Source organism: Leuresthes tenuis, unplaced genomic scaffold, assembly GCF_036924035.1.
Source record: "Leuresthes tenuis unplaced genomic scaffold, fLeuTen1.0.hap1 SCAF_1, whole genome shotgun sequence".
Taxonomy (NCBI): domain Eukaryota; kingdom Metazoa; phylum Chordata; class Actinopteri; order Atheriniformes; family Atherinopsidae; genus Leuresthes; species Leuresthes tenuis.
In genome coordinates this window covers 6,983,502-7,008,471 of record NW_027325355.1, presented here as the reverse complement: position 1 = coordinate 7,008,471, position 24,970 = coordinate 6,983,502, and the positions used below count along the sequence as shown (strand labels likewise).

The 24,970-nt window shown below is 43.5% G+C and overlaps 2 protein-coding genes across 2 annotated transcripts in view; both read left to right on the top strand.

The window, feature by feature from the left end:
* The window catches only part of LOC140296397 (uncharacterized), a 62,878-nt gene that overhangs the window by 28,618 nt on the left and 9,290 nt on the right, over positions 1-24,970 (top strand). The window lies entirely within an intron of this gene.
* On the top strand, positions 770-23,250 carry LOC140294850 (stonustoxin subunit alpha-like). The gene is made up of 4 exons (XM_072379618.1): positions 770-794; positions 17,739-17,955; positions 21,485-21,531; positions 22,578-23,250. The coding sequence occupies exons 1-4, from the start codon at positions 770-772 to the stop codon at positions 23,138-23,140; spliced, it is 852 nt and encodes a 283-aa protein (XP_072235719.1). The 3' UTR covers positions 23,141-23,250.

The window sequence follows — 24,970 nt, the reverse complement described above, 5'->3', positions numbered from 1 at the left end:
CATGGGAGGATGGCCTGACTACGATCAGGGACCTGAGCAGCAAAGAATAGATAGACATGATAAATAGTTATATATATGTACACACTAGTCTCCAATACTACTATGATAAAAAGAGATCCAATGTACAGGTCCAAGTTGTACAGGAATGTGTTGTAGAAATTTGTTCTATATTTTTGTTGTAAATCCACAACAGGTTTCATCATCTGCTAATCCTGGAGGAGACAAGTTGTAAAGGAATTTATCAATACATAAAGATGCTTATATTATAAGACTGAAACATCCTTGAACAGCAGATCACTGTAAAGACATACATATAATATTGTGATTATGTCAGTGGAAATGTAAAGTCAACAATATTGTTGACTTTACATTTCTTTTAACATCTTGTAAAAATATAACAATGTAAACATAAAAACAGCAACCTCAAAACAAAACATAGCATGTTACCTGGATGGAAAACCATGCGTCTCTACAGCCTGTTGTTATTGGTAGCGTGTAGGTACATGATCTTTGTGAGCATTTGGAAAACATAAACCCCACAGAAACACATTAAACATTAACTACAATAATATAAGAAATAATAAATGAATGAAATATTGTTCCATGTGTGATGTTAGACTTAAAGCTATACTTACCTTTCTGGCATGTAGCACAGCACTTAGTAAAAATTTAAACATGAACAACTCCCCCTCCCTCCAAAGTCTCCCCCTCTTCCCCCTGCCTGACCTGTGACGCTCCCCTCCTCCCTGACGTGTGAGGTGAGAAAGTGATGGTGCGTTCCATCTCCCCCGGATGTCGGAGCGGAGAATGTTGTCAAGTTATCAGCGGTCCAGTTACCACGTCCATCAAGGCTATTCTTGTGCTTGCCGTGTCCGAATATAAACAACTTGTGATCTACCAGGCTAATGTTAGCACGGCCTGCGTTGTAGTTCGCGTGTAGTTTCAACACCTGGTGGCTTGCTTTTACATTTTAGTGTGCCATAAGAGAGATATAAAAGGACACCTTTATTCAAACTCATTTTGACAGGTGACCTGTGACCTCTTATCGATCAATCAAATTAATATGACAGGTGACCTTTGTTTGACATCCGTTTGCTGACATCTGGGGATATGACTTTTGACCTCTTATCGATCGATCAAGCTATTTTGACGTGTGACCTCTGTTTGACATAGATTAGCCATCTGTTGAAGAGATCTAAGGAAGGAAGGGGGAGTTTATGGCTAGGGTTAAGAATGATTACAGCTAAAGTCAGGAGGTTGTGAGAAATATATTAGTTGAATGTTTAAATAAGAGAAAGGGTTAGGGTTAATAGAAAAGGTTAAGTTGTAGAAGTGGTCAGCATTTTAACAGCTTCAAAGACCGGTCCCTGTAAGGTAAAGATGGGAAAATAATTAGATGTGTGGGGTGGGGTATTGTTCGACCCCCAGGTTTGAGGGCCAATGGGTGGACAGGGGAGGTGTTTCGAGTAAAGGATAAAAACCCTGAGACAGTCAGTGTGTAGAGAACGACTTTGGGGTGAAAGATAGCTGATTCAAGATGCCGAGGACAAGAAGCAGAGTGAGTGTAGAGGATAAATCTACGCAGGCCCCGGAGAGGACGTGTGCTCTGCGGTCTCTCATTTGTGAGACTCCGGTAACGATAATTGAAGATCAGCCCTTGGTACCTAATGCTCCCAAGAAAAGGATGGTGTTTCTGTGCAGAACGCAGCAACCGCCGCCCGTGTCTCTACGGGAAGAATGGTCACTGGAGCCTTATGGACTGCGGGGAAGATGGGGCTATGTGTTCATGTATGAAACAGGTGACCTCTGTCTGTATCAGCTTGACGAGGGTGGTGAGAAGCCGGGACCTCTGACCACTGTGGGTATGCTAACTTCCAACGACTGGGGAGTGTTGAAACTAGCGATACCGCGTCATAGAGAAGGAGGCATGGGCTCGGCTGAGGAGGTGTTAACAGTGAAAGAAGAACCCGAAGAAATCCCGGCAACGTCTGCAGCCAAACGGCCGAGACTGGAGAGTCCGAGACTGAGGAATCCTCTGGATGATGCTGAGCTGGCCAAAACAAGGATGGTTTTCACTGCTGTGTGGCAATCGAAAACAGGCGTTACAGGCCGTTGGTTCTTCCGTGCAAGCCACCGGAAATCTAATGAGAATGAAGACGGGGATCTTTTTGTTCTTGAGTGCTATAACTCTGACTGTGGTGTGTTTAGGACGCTGTTAGCAATACCTCATGCAGCCTGGGTGGAGAAGATGAATGATATAGCGGATCGAGTTTCCACGCTGTTCCGCAGTTGCCAGAACTGGGGTGAGATTCTAGCAGTCAAGAAAACCCTGGCTGTGTAGACCTCCCTCCGCTGAGAACCCTCCTCCTCAACCTCAATAACCACACCCCCTTCAGGTTTATAAGGACACACTCCAGCACAGGTCATACACCGATCAACACGAGGAACAGGATGAGAACTAGCGTCCAGAAGACATTGTGCGAGGAGATCGCTGACCGCGATCTGGAGAATGCTTCTCCGTCGCTATTGGTGCATACAGGGAGTCCTTCTTCAACATCCACATCACCGCAGTTTGGATCACCAGACAGCGACAGATACTACCTGGAGCCGTATCACCCTCCTTCACCAGCGACTTCGTCTGAGTCTTTCTTCTCCTCCAACTCCTCCTCTTCTCTCGAGATCGAGTTCTCAAATTCGGCGCCTGATGACTGCTGCTTAACGCTCTACCCGATAGGATCCACCGTGGCCGTAACAACGGAGGAAGCTAAATCTAACGAAATGGAGGACTCTCAGCTTCCACCAGGCCAGGGGTCCCCTGCACACACTCAGGATGCCGGAGGAGAGGGTGAGGACGAGTTTGATGGATGGGTCCCCTCAGGTTTCATCAAAGTTGTGAAAACTGCAGTGATACACCTCTTGAACGAGACCATCAAAAAATTTATGATTGAATCATGCTACGGGTGTAGTGTCGATCACCCTAGTTTACGCCAACATCAGTGCAAGGATGTCCTCGAGGACGACTTTTTTCATGACCATTACTACACTCTGATGCGGAGACTTTATAATCAACGATTCGTTGCTTCCATTCAACATCTTCTAACTGCGCGTAACATTTGTGAAGATGATGCCAGAGTCAGGGCTGTGGCAGAAGCTTACTTGTACGAACTAACTCTGGTGAAACAAATCAACACTTCTATACACGATATGTACGAGCAGTTGATTGGAGATGATGTAAAGAAATTGCAGCAGCTTCAAACCATGACAAAGTTCTGGGAGGGTTAAAAGAGGGGTGTTACATTCCTTCTTTCCATCAGCCGGATGTGTTTAGACTAATATTGTATTCGTGTGATGTTTTTATAACATTTAACTTTTCTTAAATCCTATATTACTAGCATTCCTGCTTTTTGTGATCATTTGTATGTGTGTGTGTGTGTGTGTATTATTACACATTAGAGAAAAAATAAAAGGTTGAAATATACTTGCGTTTTGTGTTTTCTGTCATTACAAGCCAGAGTTTGTATAAGGTGAGATGGCTGAAACGAGATTAATGAAAAAGGTTTTCTACGATCCTATCCACCCTGGTAGTTTTGGGGGAGTAGAGAGGTTGCGTAAAGCTGTACAGGACGAAACGGGTAAGAAAGTCGCGTGCGAAAAAGTGCAAGACTTCTTATCAGAGCAAGATGCATATACTCTACATAAACCTGCAAGAATACATTTTCCGAGAAACAGAGTTTTTGTCACCAGCCCCTTAAAACAATTCCAAGCAGATCTCTGCGACATGCAGGCCTTGGCTGAGTACAATGACGGGTATAATTATCTATTAACCGTCATTGACGTGTTTTCAAAAAAGGCTTACGTTCGCACTATGAAGAGAAAAACAGCCGCAGAGGTGGTAAAGGCTTTTGAATCTGTTTTTAGAGAAAGCGAGACCCCTAAAAAACTTCAAACTGATGCCGGGAAAGAATTTTTTAACAAAAAATTTAAGGCATTATTAGAGAACCACAGAGTTGTGCATTTTGCTACTCCGAGCGAGGTAAAGGCATCTGTGATTGAGAGGTTTAACCGCACGTTAAAAACCAGGATGTGGAGATATTTTACTGCTAATAACACACGTCGATACGTCGACGTCCTGCAGGATCTCGTGGAAAGTTACAACCACAGTTACCACACGAGCATCAAAATGAAGCCTGTAGAAGTGACTCTAGAAAACACCTTTAAAGTTTTTCAGAACCTGTACGGCTCTGCACGCGATCGATGCTGCAAGGACTCAAGGATAAAGTTTAAAAAAGGAGATCTTGTAAGAATATCTAAACTGCGAGGTGTGTTTGACAAGAAATATGAACAAAGTTTTACAGACGAAGTGTTTACAGTGACCGAGCAGCTTGCACGATCTCCCCCTGTGTACAAACTCAAAGATTTTGATGGAGAAGCTATTGAAGGTTCATTTTACGCGGAGGAGATTCAAAAAGTTAAACTGAATAAAGACAAGATGTATCAAGTGGAGAAGATATTAAAACGACGCAACATCAGGGGTGTAAAACAGGTTTTTGTCCGTTGGAAAAACTGGCCTGAGAAATTCAACAGCTGGGTCAGAGCCAGTGACCTTCACGAGGTATAAAGGGGGCCATCGCTACTCCTAGCCCGCTACATTACACCATGAACCGAACGGTGGAGGATGAGGGGTTTTATATCACCCTGCCCTCCAACGCTAGTCTCAACGTCTTTAAGAATAATACCAGTTCCAGTTTCCGCGTGGATTTAGCCCAGCATATCGATTTGGAAGGTTCGTGGCAGGTTGCCTTGACGGAGATTTCTTATCCGTACACATGGCATAACGCCCCCAAGGACCAGGCTTTTTTTGAATGGAGGAAAGCGGGGCTGGAAAATTTCTACCGCCACAATATAGGATGGGGACATTTCAAGGATTTGAATCAGCTCAAAGCCGAGATTGAGGGTCACCTTAGAAAAATAGGTTCTGATATTTATTTAGTCGTGAACACGGTGGAAAATAGACTCGTGTATCAGGCAGGAGGCCAGTACCACCTGCGTTTTTATCCACCACTGAGCTACATGCTAGGTGTGGAGCCTGGCAAATGGATCGTGTTTGATAAAAGGAGTGCCCCTTACCCGATGGATTTAAAAGCAGGTTTCTACCAGCTTTACTGTTACAGCGATGTGGTTGCTCCTCAGATAGTCGGCGATGCTTATGCCCCGCTCTTGCGAACAGCTAGAGTAGAGGGTAAGTTTGGCGATATAATTACGCATACTTTTAACCCGGTCAACTATCTACCTGTAGCAAAGAGGCATATTGAAAACATCCACATAGAGATTAAAACGGATCAAAACACTCCGGTAAATTTTACTTATGGGAAAACCGTTGTGAGACTACACTTCCGACCCGTGATATCACAACGCGTAATGAAATGATGGTCATTCACTCTAATATCACAGAGAGAGTAAGAGGTAATATATATATATATATAAAAACGGGTTGATCACAGACTCATTAGTCACTATCAAACAAACGTTCAGTCAGAGGTCACCTCAGTGTCTGTGTCTGTGTCAGGAGGAGGACGACAAAACAAAGCAACATGGTTCAGATAAACATGAGGGATGATCCTCACCGCTTCGTAAACTATTACCAGAACCAGGTCGGAGGTACCCTGCCTGGTTTTTATGGAGCACCTGTAATGTACGGTCGTGGAATAGGTTCTATATTTTCAAAATTATTTCGCTTCGTAGCCCCCCTTGTTAAAAAAGGTTTTGCTATAGCTAAGCCTCATCTGAAAACAGCAGCTACAAACATTGCCTCAGATGTCATAGGCAAAACCATGAGAAGGATCTCTGGTCCTGCAGAGACGGGAGGACAAGAAGGATCGGGTATCATGGTTCTGTCACGAAGACCAAGAAAGCGGCCGCCGGGTGAACGTGTGAGGAGGTCACAAATAGTGAGGCCGCTCAAAAGAAAGAAGTCAGTTGGAAGGATCAAGCCTAAAGGGAGGAAGTCTGCACGGAGCAGGGATATATTCCACTGAATCATAAATAGAGAGAGAAAGAGAGTGAAACATGGCTCTTTTGCATCACAAATCCCCTGAGTGCACCCTGGCAGAACTGGACTTATTTTCAGTCCCTATGACCCAGCTTTCTATCGAGGATAAGATCTACACGGAAATTATGCCTCTATCCGCTATTACTGAGAATGGTCCGATTGAGTTTTTTATACCGGGAGATGGTGAAAAGTATCTGGATCTCAACGATACCTTGTTACATCTACGCGTGAAGATCACCAATGCAGACGGCACAAACTTGGCGAACGACGCACCTGTGGGTCTCATCAATTATCCTCTCAATACACTATTCAGTCAATGCGATGTTACTCTGGGTGATAGATTAATTTCACAGTCTAGTGCCACCCACCCATATAGAGCTATGATCGAGACTCTGCTAAACTTTTCTGAAGACACGTTAAAGAGTCAGTTCAGCGCTGGTCTTTATTGTAAAGACACAGCCGGCGCCATAGACTCTATAGTAACCAATAATGGGCCAAACAGAGGGCTAAACCAGAGGGCTCTCTGTACAGCTAATTCCAGAGAAGTACACCTATTGGGCCCCCTCCATGGGGATATCTTTTTCTGCGAAAGGCTCCTGCTGAACTCTGTGGATATGAGAGTTAAACTAACCAGAGCCAGTGAGGCCTTCTATCTCATGGGAACCAGAGACTCGACTTACCGATTAATGATATTAGGAGCCTCTCTTTTTATCAAAAAAGTTTCCGTCTCCCCCGCTGTTCGTTTAGGCCACACATCGGCCTTAATGAGAGGAAACGCTCTCTACCCACTGTCACGAGTGAATGTAAAAACATACTCCATCCCTGAAAATTCGAGGATATGCAATCAGGAGAATCTCTTTTTGGGAGCGATGCCTAAATATATTGTTTTAGGTATGGTGCACCACGAGGCATTCACGGGAAGAAGGGACTTGTCACCCTTCAACTTTAAACATATGGATATAGAGTATCTAGCTCTTTGTCAGGATGGTAAACAAGTTCCCGCCAAGGCGTTCCAGCCTCAGTTCAACCAAGGCATTTCAGTCCGGGAATTTTACAATTTGTTCACAGCGACAGGTCGTCATTTAAAAGATCTCCCTCTGAGTATCACACGTGAAGAATTTAACAACGGTTACTCGCTGTTTATCTTTAATCTCAATCCTGGTGAGGATAGCGACGCCTTGTCACCTGTTTCTAATGGGAATTTAAGACTGGAGGCGAGGTTTAGAGTTCCGCTACCTCACACCACAACCCTCATTGTCTACGCATGTTACGATTCCATTTTGGAGATCAACTCAAGAAGACAGGTGCTGGTGGACTATTATTAAAAGAGTAAGCATGAATAACCACCAACTGGAGAGCCTGTTGCACCATCTACTGGGTGACCTATTTTGTGGCGTGTGGGCTAGTGACCAACTCCCCTTGCTCACACAAACGTTTACAAAGCCGGCTTACTTCATTGTGAACACACATCCTTCTCACATGCCTGGGGAGCATTGGCTAGCTCTGACTCTGGAGGAGAACGGTCAAGCCACCTTTTTCGACTCTTACGGGCTACCGCCAGATTTTTCTCACTACCCCTCAGACATTGTGTCATTTCTGAAAGACCGATCCCTGAAGATAACGTACCATAATCGCCAACTTCAGAACACCTTGTCCACCGTGTGCGGTCAGCAGTGCGTTTATTACCTCTGCCACCGGGCGTGCGGAATGTCTCTGCAGCAAGTATTATCCTCCTACAGTGACGATGTTCTTAAAAATGATGTGATGGTATCTAACTTTGTGAAAAAATATCAGAGATGCATCAGAAAGCACAGTGCTACCTCATTTCATCACGGAGCCTGTTCTTTACAGATGTTCAAAGAGTGCTATAAATTGTGAATGCATGAAAGTGATGACTCTGTAGACTCTGAAAATTGGAATCAATAAAAAATTTTTATTGAGAACAAATGACGGTATCATTTTATTCATTTCTTACAGAAATTTATGGTGAAAAGGTAACCCAGCGCGGAGGTTTTATCTTTTTATGCAGACTATGTTCATCTGCAGCCTTGTCTCGCTCATTATGTCCAGATCTTAAAAAATGTGGGGAGAGGGTTATCTTCTTCTTCGGTTTTACAGATGGTATTTTCTCTATTCCGCTCGACTCTGTTTTGAGACGACGATATTGTTCACGGGCTTGCGGATTATTCACAGAGGATAAAGGTATGTTCAGTTCATTCAGAACATTGAGAAAACTTGTCCAGCCTGCTGGTTGCATGGTTTGGGCTTTTCTTTTAAAAGGGAGCAGAAGGTTTTTAAGTAAATCAACCAAATGTGATCCTCTCACAACCTGCCCCTGATAAACAAATTCTCCTCTGGTGGTCCAGCCATTTCTCTCAGATAATTTCCTCAAGATGTATTCACCATTTCTGCGATCGCGCTTTGGAAGGATTTTTAATACCTCACTCGCCGTTGCATCCAATTCTAGCTGATCGGGCTCGTGAACACGATCCGTCTCACGGGAATCTGATTCAGGTATTGGATCATTAAGATTGTTTCGCTGAAGAGTCACAGTCATCCGCGGCTCCTCCATCTGACCTTGCTTGATTAGGGTGAGGTATCTTTGCAGCAGGGCGTCGTATTTCTTAATTTTTTCATAAGAGGTCATTCCTGACTCGTCGAGTATCGCTCTCATTTTACTATCCAAATCATCCTCCGCCGTCTGTCTGATAGAAGTCTCTGACTGACTCAAGTGTTTGAACTGATGAGGTGAGATGAGAAACATCTTTTGTGCTGTCCTGAGCGACATCTTATCTTCTAACGATTCCGGCCACTAGATCCCCAATTACGGGTGCAAGAGCCGTTAGGATGGGGAGAATAAACCCTCCTCCTTGACTTTTGAGAGCCAGCTGCTTACGTTTTAAACCGGTTCTCTTATCAGCCAGCAGTCTGATAACTTTCTTTTGCTTTTTCAAACTCCGATACTGGGGAGGAGATAGCTTAATGTTACCCTTTAAAATATTCAGAGCAATCTCACACAAAGCTTTAAGAAAGTCGGGTGAACAATGGCCGAGAATGTCCTTACGTTTCTGAGGTGTGGCGTGGTACAGAGCTCGGAGTAACGGAGCATTCCTTTTTATACGGGCTGACATGATAAATTACTATGCTTTCGGAACATAGACAACTGGCCACTGACTAGGAAGTAAACCCGTTCTCAGTCTGTATTGTTCTGGGCATGAGTGGGTCAGGTCGACGATTAAATACCCGTGCGGCTCTCTGGTGGCGTCCTCAAAGCTCTCCAGAAAAATAGCTTTCTCTGAGGGGAAGATTTGACGGGCTAGTATATTCACCTGCAATCTATCTCTGGGATTCTTAAACAGCACCAGGTAGTTACTGTTCAGGCTGATGGTGCGACTGTATTTCCCTTGATGAAATACATTTTGAGTCAACATCATGACACTCATATTTCTGTGATGTCTGTACTGAGTGAAAATTTTTACCACTTCAGGATGGTCTGAAGCCTGAAAAATGACATCGTCCAGAATAACCAAGTGCTTACAATCAGGAGGGAACAGATTTTCATCTTCAAAAGAATGAGGCAATCCTTCCACAAATTTGATGTTTTTATTCAACCGCTGCAGTTCAGCATACAGTGGTTGGAAAGAGGTATAAATCCAAACAATATTATCCGGTACAACATCCATCACATGGTTACACTTTTTTAAAACACTTTTAACAAAAAATGATTTTCCACATCCGCTGGGCCCCACAATCAGACATGAAAAAGGAGTCTTTAGTCTGGGGTCAAATCTCCTTCATATCAGAAAATTGCGGCATTTTTATTTATTTTTTTTTTCCCTCTCTTAACCAGCTTAATACCTTAATAACCGAAAGGCAGAGTTGTACCGTCAGGAAAAAGGCGTCTCTTGTCATACACCACCCGGAACTTTTTCTGGAATGTCACATTTTTTAACAGAAACCCCTTTTTATCTCTTCTGATGGTACGCTGAGGGGTCTCGATCACCGTTTCTCTGGAGTCAGCCAAGTATCCCTCCACTAACTCTTTGACGCTGTCAAAGTTGACCTTCTCGCTGCATTCATGCGTCTGAGTGATGCCTTTAACGCGCATCGATACTTTTTTCTGATTTCTGGTCTGGTAGGCGTAACTCTTGGGTCCTGCTGCAACAAATTCCTGAATTGTGTCACCTCCCAGCTCGTCGGTCAAATCCCCCAGATAGTTTCCCAGTTTCAGTGGAGTCTCACCTTTTTTCACCACATAGATCAGACTGTCTGTGTCTATGTAGAGAATTTTGTCCTGCATTACTTCCAGACAGCTGTACAGTTTTAAACGTGCATATGCGGTGGTAAATGCTGCAATGAATACATTGTTTACCTTGTTGGGTGGAGCGATGCACCGTTTGTTGTAAGTCCACTGCAACATGCACATGTCAGGGTTTAGAAAGTGGAAGTAGGCTATCTTGTATTTACCCGAGAACATGAAATTAAAAAATTCATTCGGGTCTGTGACGATGGTGGTCTGATGGAGGTCGCTTCTCTGCGCAAATTTCCCCCAGAAACTGTTCAGACACAGTTTAGCCACCTGTCTTTTAGCAGGGTTCACCTCTATTTTGCTGGTATCCAACTGAATACCTTGATGGAGTTTGTAATCTCTGACGTACCTCTGCTTACTCTCCTCATCAACTGCGTCTGCGGGATATCCTGAAGCCTCTTGTTTACCCTTAAGAAATGTGTGTATGTAGTCTACAAAGATTGAGCTACTGGTCCTCTCAAAGTGCCACACCTCAGTGATTTTAGCAAGACGATAACCAAGCTTTAACGCCTTGCTAAACTCCACACTCACCCACACACCTGTTAGTGCTCTCTCCTCATCGCTGTGGCTGCACGCACCTGCCTGGTTATTCATTTCAGCACAGGTGCGACAGAGAGTGAATACAAGTTTTCCGTGAGATGACTTGTAAGGTAAAACTGGGAAAAACAGCCCACGCGGAGGATAAACAACAGCTCTTATGAAACCAAAGTAACTGTCAGGGTCATCAAAATCTCTGCAGATGATTCTGGGATGGCCGAGAGGGTAAGGAAAGCTGCAATTTACATAGGGGTAAAGAGATGTAAAGTCAGCGTAGTGCACAGTTTCATCTACCCCCGCACTGTACCTCAACCTGAGTGCGCAGGTCCGACCACCGTACAGTGCCTGTCTCGGAGAGAGAGGTTCAGGGGCGTTAAAGCTCTTGAGAAATTCAATCACCTCCGGATGGGACTTTTTCATCTCAGTCCACTCGTGCTCCCACATGATATGCAGACGAAGACCGTACACTGACTGAAGTTCTCTCTCTCTCTCATGGGTCTCTGCATAGAACTTTTCAAACGGCTCCTTCCTCAGCGGACATGTGTCTTGAGGCTGATAGCAGATGGGGCAGCCGTGAAAGAAACAGCCGTAAAACTCAAAAGCTACCCTCACACCGTCAATTTCCGCATACCCATCTACGTGATAAGGACCGATTCCTTTTTCCCCTGTGTTTAACGCATGGCTAATCTCAATCCCTCTGCTAAACGCTAACCACTCCAGCCACTGGATGGATGCGTTTGAGAAGGTCTTACTCTGCTGACTGTAATCAACGGGTGAAGGTATGGCCAGGGTTTTAGGCTGCAGAAAGTTGGCGGTAAAAACCTTCATACAGGCCGACGCGATCGTGATGCATTTCAGGGGGTCCACGCGCGTCTCGTTAAAGAATTGCTCGCGGAATTTGACACACCCCTTGAACAGTATATCTACATCATTTTTGCAGTAAAGCATGCTCTGTTCACGAAAGTTAAAGGTGCCTTTACAAACTCCATCGTACCATCTGTAGAACTCTCCCTGCTCACTGGGGCTCATGAGTTCTACAGAGTAGTAACTCGGTGAAGGAAAAGGCCCCACATATTTCAAATTCTGCTCTGAAGAGAATCTGTGGGGAAAGAAACCTTTGGTATGATCACTGAAACCTAACGCTTTCGGCATCATACTCAGTTTCATAGCCAGGAAGGACAGACTATCGATGAATCTCAAACCATAATCACAGTCTGTAAAACAGAGAATTTTACTCCCCTGTGTGATGAGAGAGGGCTTCATACCTAGTTGCACCATGACGTTAAGGATTAGATAACTATCATAACCTCGTCCGTTGTGAGCAATAAACGTGTATCCACGGTAGCGTGGTCTCCTGAAACGGAGGAGGAATTTCTTGACACAATCCAACCCGTAGGCAGACCACTCCACACCTTTCAGCGTTTTTGCACAGACCAGAAAGGGGACATGCACATCGTTCTGACCGACTAAGGATTCAAAATCATAAAAGATCAGTTTTTCGTCAAGCCGTTCGTCGGTGCTGGTAGGCTGAATGTAACACTGATGTCCACCGAGAGTTGGTGTAGAACCGAGGGTCAGTTTCTCACCACAGATTTTACATTTTAAACCTTCACACACGTGGGGGGTTTTTACCTTAGTCATCGCAACGCGATAAAATCTCTTACACGTCGGACATCTTTTAATCAGATCACAATGACTCACTTGCATTCTGGCTTGGGGTCTCTCACGAGGTTCTTTGTGTCTGTTGAAGCACGACGAGTTACGACAGCTTCTGTTGCAATCGCCACAAAATACAGGACTGAGCTCTTGATTTGTACATGACGAGTCACAACACACAGGACAGTAACCAGGACAGTAGTGTGAGTGTGGCTCATTGTAACTGGTGTAGCAGTGCTCGCAAATGTACTTCGACCCTAAAAATCCTTTGAGGTTTTTTATTCCATAGTAATGGTTTTGGAGTAATAACAGAAAGAGAGGGCTTGATCGATCTCTGAAATCAGTCTCAAATTTACACAGAGCTCGATCACCCTTGGTTCTGTGAAACACCACAATTTTTCTGTTTAGGATTTTTTCGAACTTTCCAACATCACCGAAAGACACAGGCGTCTGATCAGTCAGCCCTGCCTGACGCTGCCACTCTCTCGCCTGGGCCGAAGCCTGACTATCGGTAAATTTAGAACCGGAGACGTGCGCGAGACTGATGGCGAAACAGAGCTGATTGTCACAGTTATCTGTAATGTACAAGTGACGTTTTTTCTTATGGATTAATTCGCATTCTAAGGTTTTTGAAGCCTTCCGTTTGGCGCCCCCTGTAGGGTTTCTTACTACCTGGAGGACTAACTCCATGTTAGTATCAGAGGCAATCTCTGCGTTCGATTGAGTTAACTCGTCTAAAAAGTCCAGAAAGGCTTTCAGGATTACATCAGACTCATTTGTGACAGAAACGGTAATATGTTGAGAAATACTCTCACCTACTAATTCTAGCTGGACGACATCATTACATCTGGCGTGTGATCGCGCTGTTTCTGCCACTTCAATAAGATTGCTCATAACAGCTGAAGTGAACTCAGCGATGTTGGGCATTCTATCAGGGCACGGACGCGGTATTGTGACGGGACGTCTTATTTCAAGACAATTGTAGCGTTCCCGCTCAATCGGTTGAGGTGTAGCTCTCCGACTCGTTTCAGGGACGGCTACGTTCTCCTGATTCACCCCCCTACCATGCTGCAGAGTTTGTTCTGCTGCAGCTGGAGAAGGTAAAGAATTCAGATTTGATGAGGCTGTGTCTGATGCTGAAGATTGAGAAGCACTAATCGCTGAGGCTGTCTCTAGTGATGTGACACAAGGAACTGGATTTGATGACTCATTTTGTAAACTCGGGCCGGGTGGCGGAGGCCCGTTTAAATTCAGGACTGACGATTCTAATTCAGGGACGGCTACGTTCTCCTGATTGACCCCCCTACCATGCTGCAGAGTTTGCTCTGCTGCAGCTGGAGAAGGTAAAGAATTCAGATTTGATGAGGCTGTGTCTGATGCTGAAGATTGAGAAGCACTAATCGCTGAGGCTGTCTCTAGTGATGTGACACAAGGAGCTGGTTTTGATGACTCATTTTGTAAACTCGGGCCGGGTGGCGGAGGCCCGTTTAAATTCAGGACTGATGATTCTAATTCATGTAACACATCAATTTGACCATTTTCATCTTCTTCAATATTCATAGGAGATGATTGATAATCGACATTAAGGAGCGCATACTCCAGTGGTGTAAAGTAATCCCACACATGAACCGGTATGGGTATGTTTTCCAAATTTCCCACAGCCTCGGATATTACAGCCGGCACAGCTCTGCCTGCTTGATTATCCATCTTTACACAGAATTGAGAATGGCTAAGAGGGGTTAAGATATCTACTTATATATATATATATACACACATTTACTTTACTTCGAAATCACGGCCAAGTCACGGTTAATTCTCTGTATAAGAATCTCGCTACTTCTCATGAATGCCCGAGCTCTTGATCTTTCACGTCGGATGGTAGCGTTTCTTTTCCTCCACAGACGAGGGTCGGGCCGGCTTGGAGGATTTATCCGTTCTATTGACAGATCGGCCTCTGTGGTTGAAGGAGAAATAACCATAAAAGTATTTTGAATATACCTGGTTCAGTGATTGTGAATTTAAAAAAAAAAATAAAATAAAAAAAAAAAAATTAAGAATTAAAAATTTAAATTAAAGTTTAAAAAAAAAAAATTTAAATTAAAAATTAAAAATTTAAATTAAAATAAATGAAAAAAATTAAAGAAATTATATTTAAAATAATAATAATAATAATAATAATAATAATAATAATAATAATAATAATAATAATAATAATAATAATAATAATAATAATAGGCTGTACCTTTCATTAGCCCTTCGACAAGCGACAGTCTGTTGCGCACTCTATTGCACCGCCGATTCTTCACCACGGACCTCACGGGAGCTATAACATCAGATTCTGTCAAATTGAAACACAGTTTAATAGCGTAAAATAGATAAATAAATAAATTTAAAAAAAAAAAAACCTTGCTTAAGTATACACTATGTGAAATTTGCATAGATGTTACCATGTAATGCTCCCGTTGAATGCAGCACGGATAAGTGGACAGAGCAGTAATAATATATCAACTGGCTTGTTTTACAGGCACCAGACATGAGTTCTACTGGAAAAAAAAAAGGCTGCGCTCTTTTAACCCCTCTCACCCTTCACCCTCTCCCTATGCGTCACATCCGTGTTGATGACGTATGACGCTTACGCGCTCACGTGAGAAAACAAAAACAATGAGTGATGAGTTTTTTTTAAAAACTTACCCCGCTGATCAGGCTGTTTAGCGAGGGGTCCCTCCCCCCGCGAACAACGCTTGGCGCCTCTAATAGCTGCGCCGTTATGCAGCCTAGTAAACCGACAGCCCCTTCAGCCCCTGCAGCTGTGTCGGTATGGTAGCCGCTCACAGGCGACTCGGGTCGTTGGGTTTCTCGTGGGCTGTAAGGTACACTCGGAGGTGTGTGTAGAACAGATGTTTCCTGCCGTCCGTCCTCTGTACTAACACTCGGACACTCAGTTGAAAACTGGTTGTGTTGTACAGGGAGCAGTCTTCGTCGTAGCCGGGATTTATTCAGGGAAAGTCCGTTTCCCCCTCCCGGCGCGTTTAAAGTCAATTCACCTTCGAACACGGCTGGGTTCTTCTTTTTTCGGCCTTGCTCCACACTGTTTAGTAAATCTGTGAACAATTACATCTGTTGTTATTTCATTGAAACATTTCACTTGTTAAAGGTTATTAAAGTTAAAGTAACATTACCATAATCGGCTTGCGTCAATATGAAGTCATCCAAATCCTCTGCGTCCAACTCTGGAAATTAACACTCTGTCATGGTGTGGTAATATAATTATACACGCATTCATATGTTTAACATCAGATCTTTTTTACTTACCGTTGAATACTCCTAAGAGTGCCAAAGAACCGCCGGTTGGCTGTGTATGGACGTCAGCTCTTGTTTTCCGTCCTAAAAAAGTTGTTTGTTGTTGGTTTTTTTTTTTTTTTTTTTTTTGTTGGTTTTTTTTTTTTTTAAAGTTTTAAGGAGACTTTTTGCGTACCTGTGTCCATGGTTCCTATCCTGTCGGTTGAGCCCCTGACGTAAATGCCTGAACCATTTTATATAGTCTTACCCCCTCCATAGAAATAAGGGAGTGTTTTAAAAATTTCTTGAAGTGCTAATTTCAACCCATTTGCTCTTCACACTTAGTTTATATCCACCCTACGGTTAGTAACAGATTGATTCTGTTTACTTGTGAAGTAAGACGTTGTCTCATTCCCACACAGCATGGTGCATCCTAGTGAACATCATATATGTTCATTTGTTTACTTGCGAACTAAGACAACGACACATACTGTTTACCACACTGTACTTTGCATTCTTATTGACCCGGGCCATTTGTCCCTAATGTTCAGTGCCACAGCATGATGCATTCTTGAGACCCCTGCAGTTGACTCTCATAGTATGAGCTGATCAGTCAGAGCGAGAACTACATGTAAACTTTATGGGCAACCTGTTCTATTAGTGAATTCTCTGTAGATTAGCCCATGATACCATATACAACATGTATGCAAACTAAGAGGGAAACCTTTTTCATGTAATTTAAACCTACCTCTATTTGCTATAAACAACCCATCCTCCGTTCAGTGTCACAGTATGGTGCAGCCAGAGACAACCAGATGTCTGTTAACACCCCCCACCCCCACCCCACCCAAATCCATGCAGTGCTAGCAACACCTGGTAAAAGGAGGACTTTCCAGCACCCTGAGCCTTGCTCGTACGAGACTTAAAATGTTATCTCATTCCCACACAGCATGGTGCATCCTTGTGAACATCATATATGTTCATTTGTTTACTTACGAACTAAGACAAGGACACATACTGTTTACCACACTGTACTTTGCATTCTTATTGACCCGGGCCATTTGCCCCCTACAGCCCAGTGCCACAGCATGATGCATTCTTACGACCCCCTGCAGTTGGCTCCCATAGTATGAGCTGATCAGTCAGAGCGAGAACTAGATGTAAACTTTATGGGCAACCTGTTCTATTAGTGAATTCTCTGTAGATTAGCCCATGATACCATATACAACATGTATGCAAACTAAGAGGGAAACCTTTTTCATGTAATTTAAACCTACCTCTATTTGCTATAAACAACCCATCCTCCGTTCAGTGTCACAGTATGGTGCAGCCAGAGACAGCCAGATGTCTGTTAACAGACCCCACCCCACACATCTAATTATTTTCCCATCTTTACCTTACAGGGACCGGTCTTTGAAGCTGTTAAAATTCTGACCGCTTCTACAACTTAACCTTTTCTATTAACCCTAACCCTTTCTCTTATTTAAACATTCAACTAATATATTTCTCACAACCTCCTGACTTTAGCTGTAATCATTCTTAACCCTAGCCATAAACTCCCCCTTCCTTCCTTAGATCTCTTCAACAGATGGCTAATCTATGTCAAACAGAGGTCACACGTCAAAATAGCTTGATCGATCGATAAGAGGTCAAAAGTCATATCCCCAGATGTCAGCAAACGGATGTCAAACAAAGGTCACCTGTCATATTAATTTGATTGATCGATAAGAGGTCAGAGGTCACCTGTCAAAATGAGTTTGAATAAAGGTGTCCTTTTATTTCTCTGTCCTCTGACCCTGGATCAGATACAGAGATGGGTCCAGGAAATGTTAGCCTAGCTTAGCACAAAGACACAAATTCAGTAATGTGAGACAGTTCCAGTTTCTCTGAACATTTGATGACATTCAGCTTCAGTTTCAGAGCAGTTCTCTCAGAGTTTCTGTGTTGTTTTGTGTGTCTGCAGCCTGTCAGGCTGTCTGATCACAGAGGAAGGCTGTGCTTCTCTGGCTGAAGCTGTGACCTCCAACCCCTCCCATCTGAGAGAGCTGGACCTGAGCTACAACCATCCAGGAGACTCAGGAGTGAAGCTGCTGACGGCTGCACTGAAGGATCCACACAAACTCAGGTATGGAGAGGCCTGCTGCAGCCACACACAATGTCTGATAGAGGAGGAAGAGCTGGAAACATGTTCTCTGTCCTGCACTCAGCCCTGTGTTTTTGCTTCCTGCTGAGTGTTACATGAACAATCACACATGTAGGAGCCTTTTTCCTTTGCTCACAGCAGAAACACTGGTTGAACAGAAACAGCAGATATTTGTGGATCTTCACAATCACCTGTATCAGAGACACTAAAATCACTCAGTCTCTAATGGTCAGTACAGGAAATGAGAAGCATTTGAATCTTCAGGATGTTTGAAATGACTCTGATCATATATTCTCTGTTACTGATCCTGCCGTGGCTCTGGAAGACTTTTCACAGTGTTTGAATGTTCCTGCTGACAGATGTGGCCCTTATAAAAGCACAGAATCAGAACCAGATCCAGTCCTTGGTTCTCCACACAGCTCTCTGAAGCCATCCACAGCAGAGACAAAGCCTGGTCCAGCTCTGCTTTAATTTATCCTAACAGAACGGGCAGTTTGTCCGTGCTGGGCAGAAGGAGAACTGTGGGTATATGAAGGGACATTTCTTCAGATCCTTTTCAGGCAGCAGTTAGAATGAGTCACATTGTGTTAGAAAGTGTAGCTGTGTCTCCACAGTGTTGCTGTTGGACTGTGTACATCCTCTCTGCTCCACAGGGAGCCATGATCTCTGATAGAGGCCCGTCTCAGTGGCCAGTGTGTGTGCACTGAGTGTGTCCTCTGTTAACGTGGTTCTGTGTTGCTGTTCAGTCTCTGTGCTCAGGTGTTCCTCCACAGCTGATGCTCGTCTTAAGGCCAGATAGCTCTGCATCTGACTGTGTTTGTGTGTCCCAGTGGCTGATGTCATTGTGTTAGTGTAGTGTGTAGCAGTCAGACTGTGGAAGCAGATGAGCTTTCTCAGAGAGCACACAGTACCAGGTCCAAAGAGTTCTGCCCTTCTGTGGTTCTGACCGTCCTTCCAGATGAGAACCAAGTAGACCAAAGTTGAACTGGAGCTGTGTTTGGTTGTTCTTCATCCCATCTCTGGCTGGGATGAAGAAAAAAAAAAGAAAATGTTGCAGACAATCCAATAAACACTATCCAGGGAATTCCAGAGAAACAGGAAGAGAGGGACACTGGGGGAAGGAGAGGAAGAGGCTGGAGGCTTTTTGGTCTGTTTCAGATTCCTGTAAAGTGATCAGGCTGAAATAAATTATTCTGATTCTCATCAATAAAATCACAACACCTGGCAGCTGATATACTTCCAATGACTATAGATTCTCCTCTGATCTTATTGTGAGCCTTTAATGTTCAGTATGGAGGGTGGAATGAGGGGAGTGTTTCTAGTCTAACTTTTCTAGATGAATGTCTTCCCCTGGCTGGCTGTGCAGCATTCAGATGGACCAATGGGTCTGAGAAAGGATCTGGATGTTTGGCTGCCCTGAAACATACTGAGAGGAGGAGTCAGCAGAAACAATGTGAACACCAGGAGAGACCATGATGTCAGAAACTGAAGTGATTTTATTAGAAGTTTTAAAGCTCATATTTGGATTCAGAAATGAGTGAAAAATCAAACTTGAAGAATTGAATTCAGAGACAGAAACTTCATCTCCATAATCTGACTGCAGACAACATTTGGTGCTTCTCAACTTCAGCAGGAGCTCAGACAGATTTCCTTGCATCCATTGGGCCTCATACAAGAACTGTTGTACAAACAGATTTGTTCTTAAGTCGTGCGTATGAGTTATTTAAGAGAATCTGCACATTCACCAATGTTTTCGTATTTTAAGTTTTCTTTCAGGTACGACCAGAATTTACGAGTGATCCAGACCTGTCGTAGGAGTTATGTAGTCCGCTTAATAATGTACTAATTAAATAATGCACTAATTGAAGGTTAATTTGACTCTGTATATAACAAGGCCAGGGCCTTGACTGGACTGCCAAACATAGTCGGAGCAATAGACTGCACAAATAGACGTGTCAAAGCACCTTTGCTGTTGTGGAGCGCACTTGTGAGCTGAAGGCCTGGTGTGTCGTGATACAGCGGGGAGGGGGGAGGGCTGCTCTATGGAAGGCATGCTGCTTTTGGCGCAATATTGCCATGAACAAGTTTCTCCCACTACCTGAACCAGCCCAGGCAGACCAGAAGGTGTGGTGCCAGAAGACCTCCCTCATGGACCGCCCCATCAAAGTGCCATCATGATGAGGCAACAAATGATTTCACGGCTTTAGCTGCAGTCATCAAGCGCTTGCCCATGGCGAGACATTTTTAATTATTTTTAAGCCATTTTCATATCAAGCCATTTTTTCTTTTTTTTCTGTGACATTACGAACTACAGGTGACACGGAATTAACAGCAGTCGTAATTACTTTCTTCGCTTTAGCAGGTCCCATAATTCCACTGGTGACACTGCTAAAAATGACAGATTTTCCTTTTTGGATCTCTGAAAGCAGAACTTCAATCAAAGAGCCCGTAAAGTTGTTCTATTTGCGCCTTAATGTCATTCTCACGACTCAACACTTCCTGACACAGGAGAACGGAAACGTAGCCTTATATGGTATTATGCTGGGCATGGAATATGCAAATATACTATCCTCGTGCACGTGCACATTCATCAATAGGCGCATTCCCACTGTAGGAACCTTTTGCAGTTCCTATAACCTTTTCAGGAACTAGGCTGTTTTTTCGCGCAATCGGACATACAGGAACTAGGGACCACGGCCCTCAGTTCCTAGAACCATTTTAGCTCCTTCTCCGAGGCAGGGTCCTTTCTGGGTTCCATAGAAACACATGACGTAGGTGTTTGGTGGTTGGTAGCTATGCCACTTGTCTGAAATATTTATTCATATGACATGTAACAAACGACGCATGTTTAATAAGTTAAACTTGCATGTCGTCTCCTTTGTCTGCGGCGCTCTGCTCTCCTTCTTTCCTTCATGAAACGAAGAAGTATCGCCTGCTGCTCGATTCTTCCTCTCCTGACTCTCTGTGTGCTCTTCCAGCCTCGATCTTAGACGACTGATGTGATCGTCCATGATTAATATTACCGTCATGCAGACCATGAACACGGTGGATTCCTCGCTCTACATGTTAGCTTCTTGGTGGTGTTGTTTTGTTTTCTTCTCTCCTTACTTTTCGTGGGTTTTGTTTTGTTGTTGAGTGGCGCTACAGTAACACGTCACTGTCGCAGACGGTTACGTCACATCAGTCCCGACCAAGGTCCCCGACTTATGTGCAAATGCAAAATGAAACTGAAATGACTAAATTCGAGGTGGACAGTTCATAGAACTGCGTTCCTAGAACTCTGTGTCCGAATGCGCCTATTTACGCAGGTCGTGTACACACTTTTTCCAAAGTTAAGAGCGTTTGTTGAATCTGACATGGCGTGTTCGTACGAGACCTTTTTCCGAAAAAAGTGAGAGAAATTTAGAATAAAAATACAAAAATGTTCTTGCATGAGGCCCATTGTTCTTTTCTTTCATCACTTTATTTTCTTTCCTCATTTTTCTGACCTCTGACCCCTTCCTTCTTTCAGGGTGGAGCCTGCTGGAGAACGATGGTTGACACCAGGTCTGAGGAAGTGTAAGTGTGTTCTTCATCTGATTCATGACATCCAACCATCTTCACACTGTCACATCTAGGGCTGGGTATCAATAAAAAAATTTCGATTCCGGTACCAATACCGATACCAATTTTATTATATCAATTCTAACAAACAGGAAATTACATTCCACATAACAGTACAAATCTTCAGTTTTATTTTTCAGCTCAGTATATTTCCAATCCAAGCAGTTTTCTTATGGAAAAAATTAACAACAAATAATTTCCAGTGCAAAACAGTTGCAAACAAGTGACAGATTGGTGTCTAATACTACGTCTAATCCTACATACTGAGGATACTTTCCAGAAAAGTCAACATGTCTGCTTTCTGCACGTATGAAAGTTGCAGTAACATTAAGATTACTGCCAGATTTCGCTGAACGTTAATTTACCTTAAATTTACTTTAAAATGCCACACACTGCGCCGTCCTCTGTACTCTTAGATGAAGCAGGATCTGTGCTGAATGCTGAGAGGAGGATGGTTGCGGTCAGACCTTCTTGCAGTAAAACACGGAGCAACTTTCTGCTCCTAAATTGATTTTGTGCACGGTAAAATAATTAATTAAATTAGTCGTGTTGCTTTCCTTAGCAACAAATACTTTTTGGCATATGTTGCATAGCGCACTATTGGCGTCAATCTTGGTGAAATGGAGCCACGCTTTTGACCTCGGTGGCATTGTTTAACCGGTTTGACAACATGCACACAACTACAGTTCCTGACGCAGATACACGTGAATCCCGTCTGTGGGTGTAACCATTTTTTCCTGCATGTTGCAAAGTGTAACGTTAATACAGCCAATCGAGGGTAGCATGATCAGTTCTTTATCACATTGATCAATCTCTGGGTACCAAAACTTGGCACCGAAAGACGAGGCATGTTTTGATAAGCGGTACTACCGAAGCATTTTGGTCGGTGCCTTAAAAGAACCGAAGTTATATACCCAGCCGTAGTCACATCACTCATTGATCAAAGTGAACAGATGATAGATCAATAACTGCAGCTGGATTGTGTTTGTTCTCTCCATCAGATTCCTGTCAACTCACAATCGACACAAACACAGTGAACAGGAGACTGAAACTGTCTGACAACAACAGGAAGGTGACATATGTGGAGGAGTTTCAGTCATATCCTGATCATCCAGATAGATTTGATGAGTGGTGTCAGCTGCTGTGTAGAAATGTTCTGACTGGTCGCTGTTACTGGGAGGTCGAGTGGAGAGGAGGAGTTTATATATCAGTGAGTTACAGAGGAATCAGAAGGAGAGGAGACAGAGACTGTATGTTTGGATACAATGATCAGTCCTGGCATCTGAGCTGCTCTGATTATTTTGGTTACTCTGTCAGGCACAATAACCGAGAAACACCCATCCCCTCCTCCTCCTCCTCCTCCTCCTCCTCCTCCTCCTCCTCTGTCTCTCACAGAGCAGCAGTGTATGTGGACCGTCCTGCTGGCACTCTGTCCTTCTACAGAGTCTCCTCTGACACACTGATCCACCTCCACACCTTCAACACCACATTCACTGAAGAACCTCTGCATCCTGGATTTGGGTTCAGGTTATGTTCACCTGGTTCCTCAGTGTCTCTGTGTTGAGTATAAAGAGTTTCCTCCTCTCAGAGAATCACTGTTGAACAGATAGTTCAGTCTGTACATGTCTGTCTCTTTCACTCAGAAACACCTTTTCAGATTCATGGATTCAATCAGTTTCTGTTTGATACTCTTCTAAATGATTCCTTGGAAACTTCTTCCTCTTCCAGTCCTTTAAAGATGGAAGATGCCATTCTTCCAGGATGTTGTTTTTCTGTGTGTTTCCAGTCAAAGCTTCACACTGAATATCAGTATGTTGTGTTTCTCTGCAGCTCACTTCAACTGAGACCATTCAGTTCATGTCAGCTGCAGTTAGTTTGCTGCACATGTGACAAACTGTGATATCAGAGAGGAATCACTGAGCTGCAATCAGCCAAGATGAATTTCCAACCTGCTGACAGACCTTCACTGATTCTGCTCCAATGTTTAGGGACTCTGGTTTAAACTGATAGAATTACTCAGTTCTGTCAGAGACAGTCGAGTTCTGTTCGAAAACTTTCTTCCTGGTTAACTTGTCATAGGTGTGATGACTCTGTGATGACATCAGCAGAGAGTTTGACCAAAGCCTGTCTCATACATCTTACTAAGACCTCAGAAAATTGGGTCAAATTGTTGGGGGGGGGGGGGGGGGGGGGGGGGGGGGGGGGGGGCAGATGTGTCTTTCTATTCAAATGTGTTTTAGTTTGTTTCAAAAGCTTTTAAAAAAACATGGATCATATAAAGAAAGCAGCAGAACTGAGTGTTTGTGTTAATATGGTGTTATCTATTCTAAATATTGTTTTCATTATCTGTTCTGTCTTCTCTGCTAATTATTCACAATAATAAAGCTGAACTTCAACCTAAATGCAGCCGTGCTTCCTTAAAGCGTAAATGATTCAATGAATCTGATGCTGATGTTTCACAGAGATGTTACTACATTGTTGTTTGTTTGATTGTTGAAGATTTGGATCATATATTGATATCTGACTGGACTTATTTACCCCATTAAATGTGTAAATCTTCCACCTCTCCGTTAAAACAAAACTTGTTTCTGCAGAGAGTTTTATTCTGAAATAACTGAGTCATGCTTTTCGATCAGGATCCATCACAGAACAGATTTCCTGGAAGCTGAAAAACAGCTGGAAGGTCGCACACGTGTGATGATCAAAAGTTTACAAAATTCTTGGTTTTCCTGCTGCAAACATTCAACACATTAGTTTTTAAGAGGTTCAAAGCAAAATGTTGCAAAGGTGAAAATCTTCCTCTCACAGCGGTTGTGTTTTTCTGAGCGGTCTGATGTCTGTCCCGCGACCAACTGGACTGGAAACGTGACTAAAACAATGAAGCTGCTGTTTTAGCAGCCTCATGAAGTCGAGTGTCGTCCTGCTGTTAAAAACAGCAGCTGAAAGCTCAGATCAGGCATGAGGAGGGAAAACTGGGCAGAAACCTTCAAACACACCAGACTGAGAGCTGAAAGCACCCAACCACAGAGCCACAGCCAGGACCAGGACCCACAATGTTAAAATGTTTTCATTTTACACTGATTAGGTTAAAATGTGGAACTAAGAAATACAAAGAGTCTCTAAGATCAGATTACAGTTTAAGTACAGACGGTTCACGCTTTGTTGTCCTCTGGTGGGACCATAAAGATGTGAAATGACAGCTGATCATCATGCTGATTTAGCTGCTGCTCTGATGCCACATGTTAACATCTGTCTGTTTGTCTCCAGGTGAACCATGACGAAGTGTACTCTGACCGTCTTTGTCCTGCTGAACGTCTTCATGCTGCTCACGATTCCTGCAGGTGAGACACATCAAACATCTTCATCATTTAGAGTTTCAGCTGCTTTCACACAG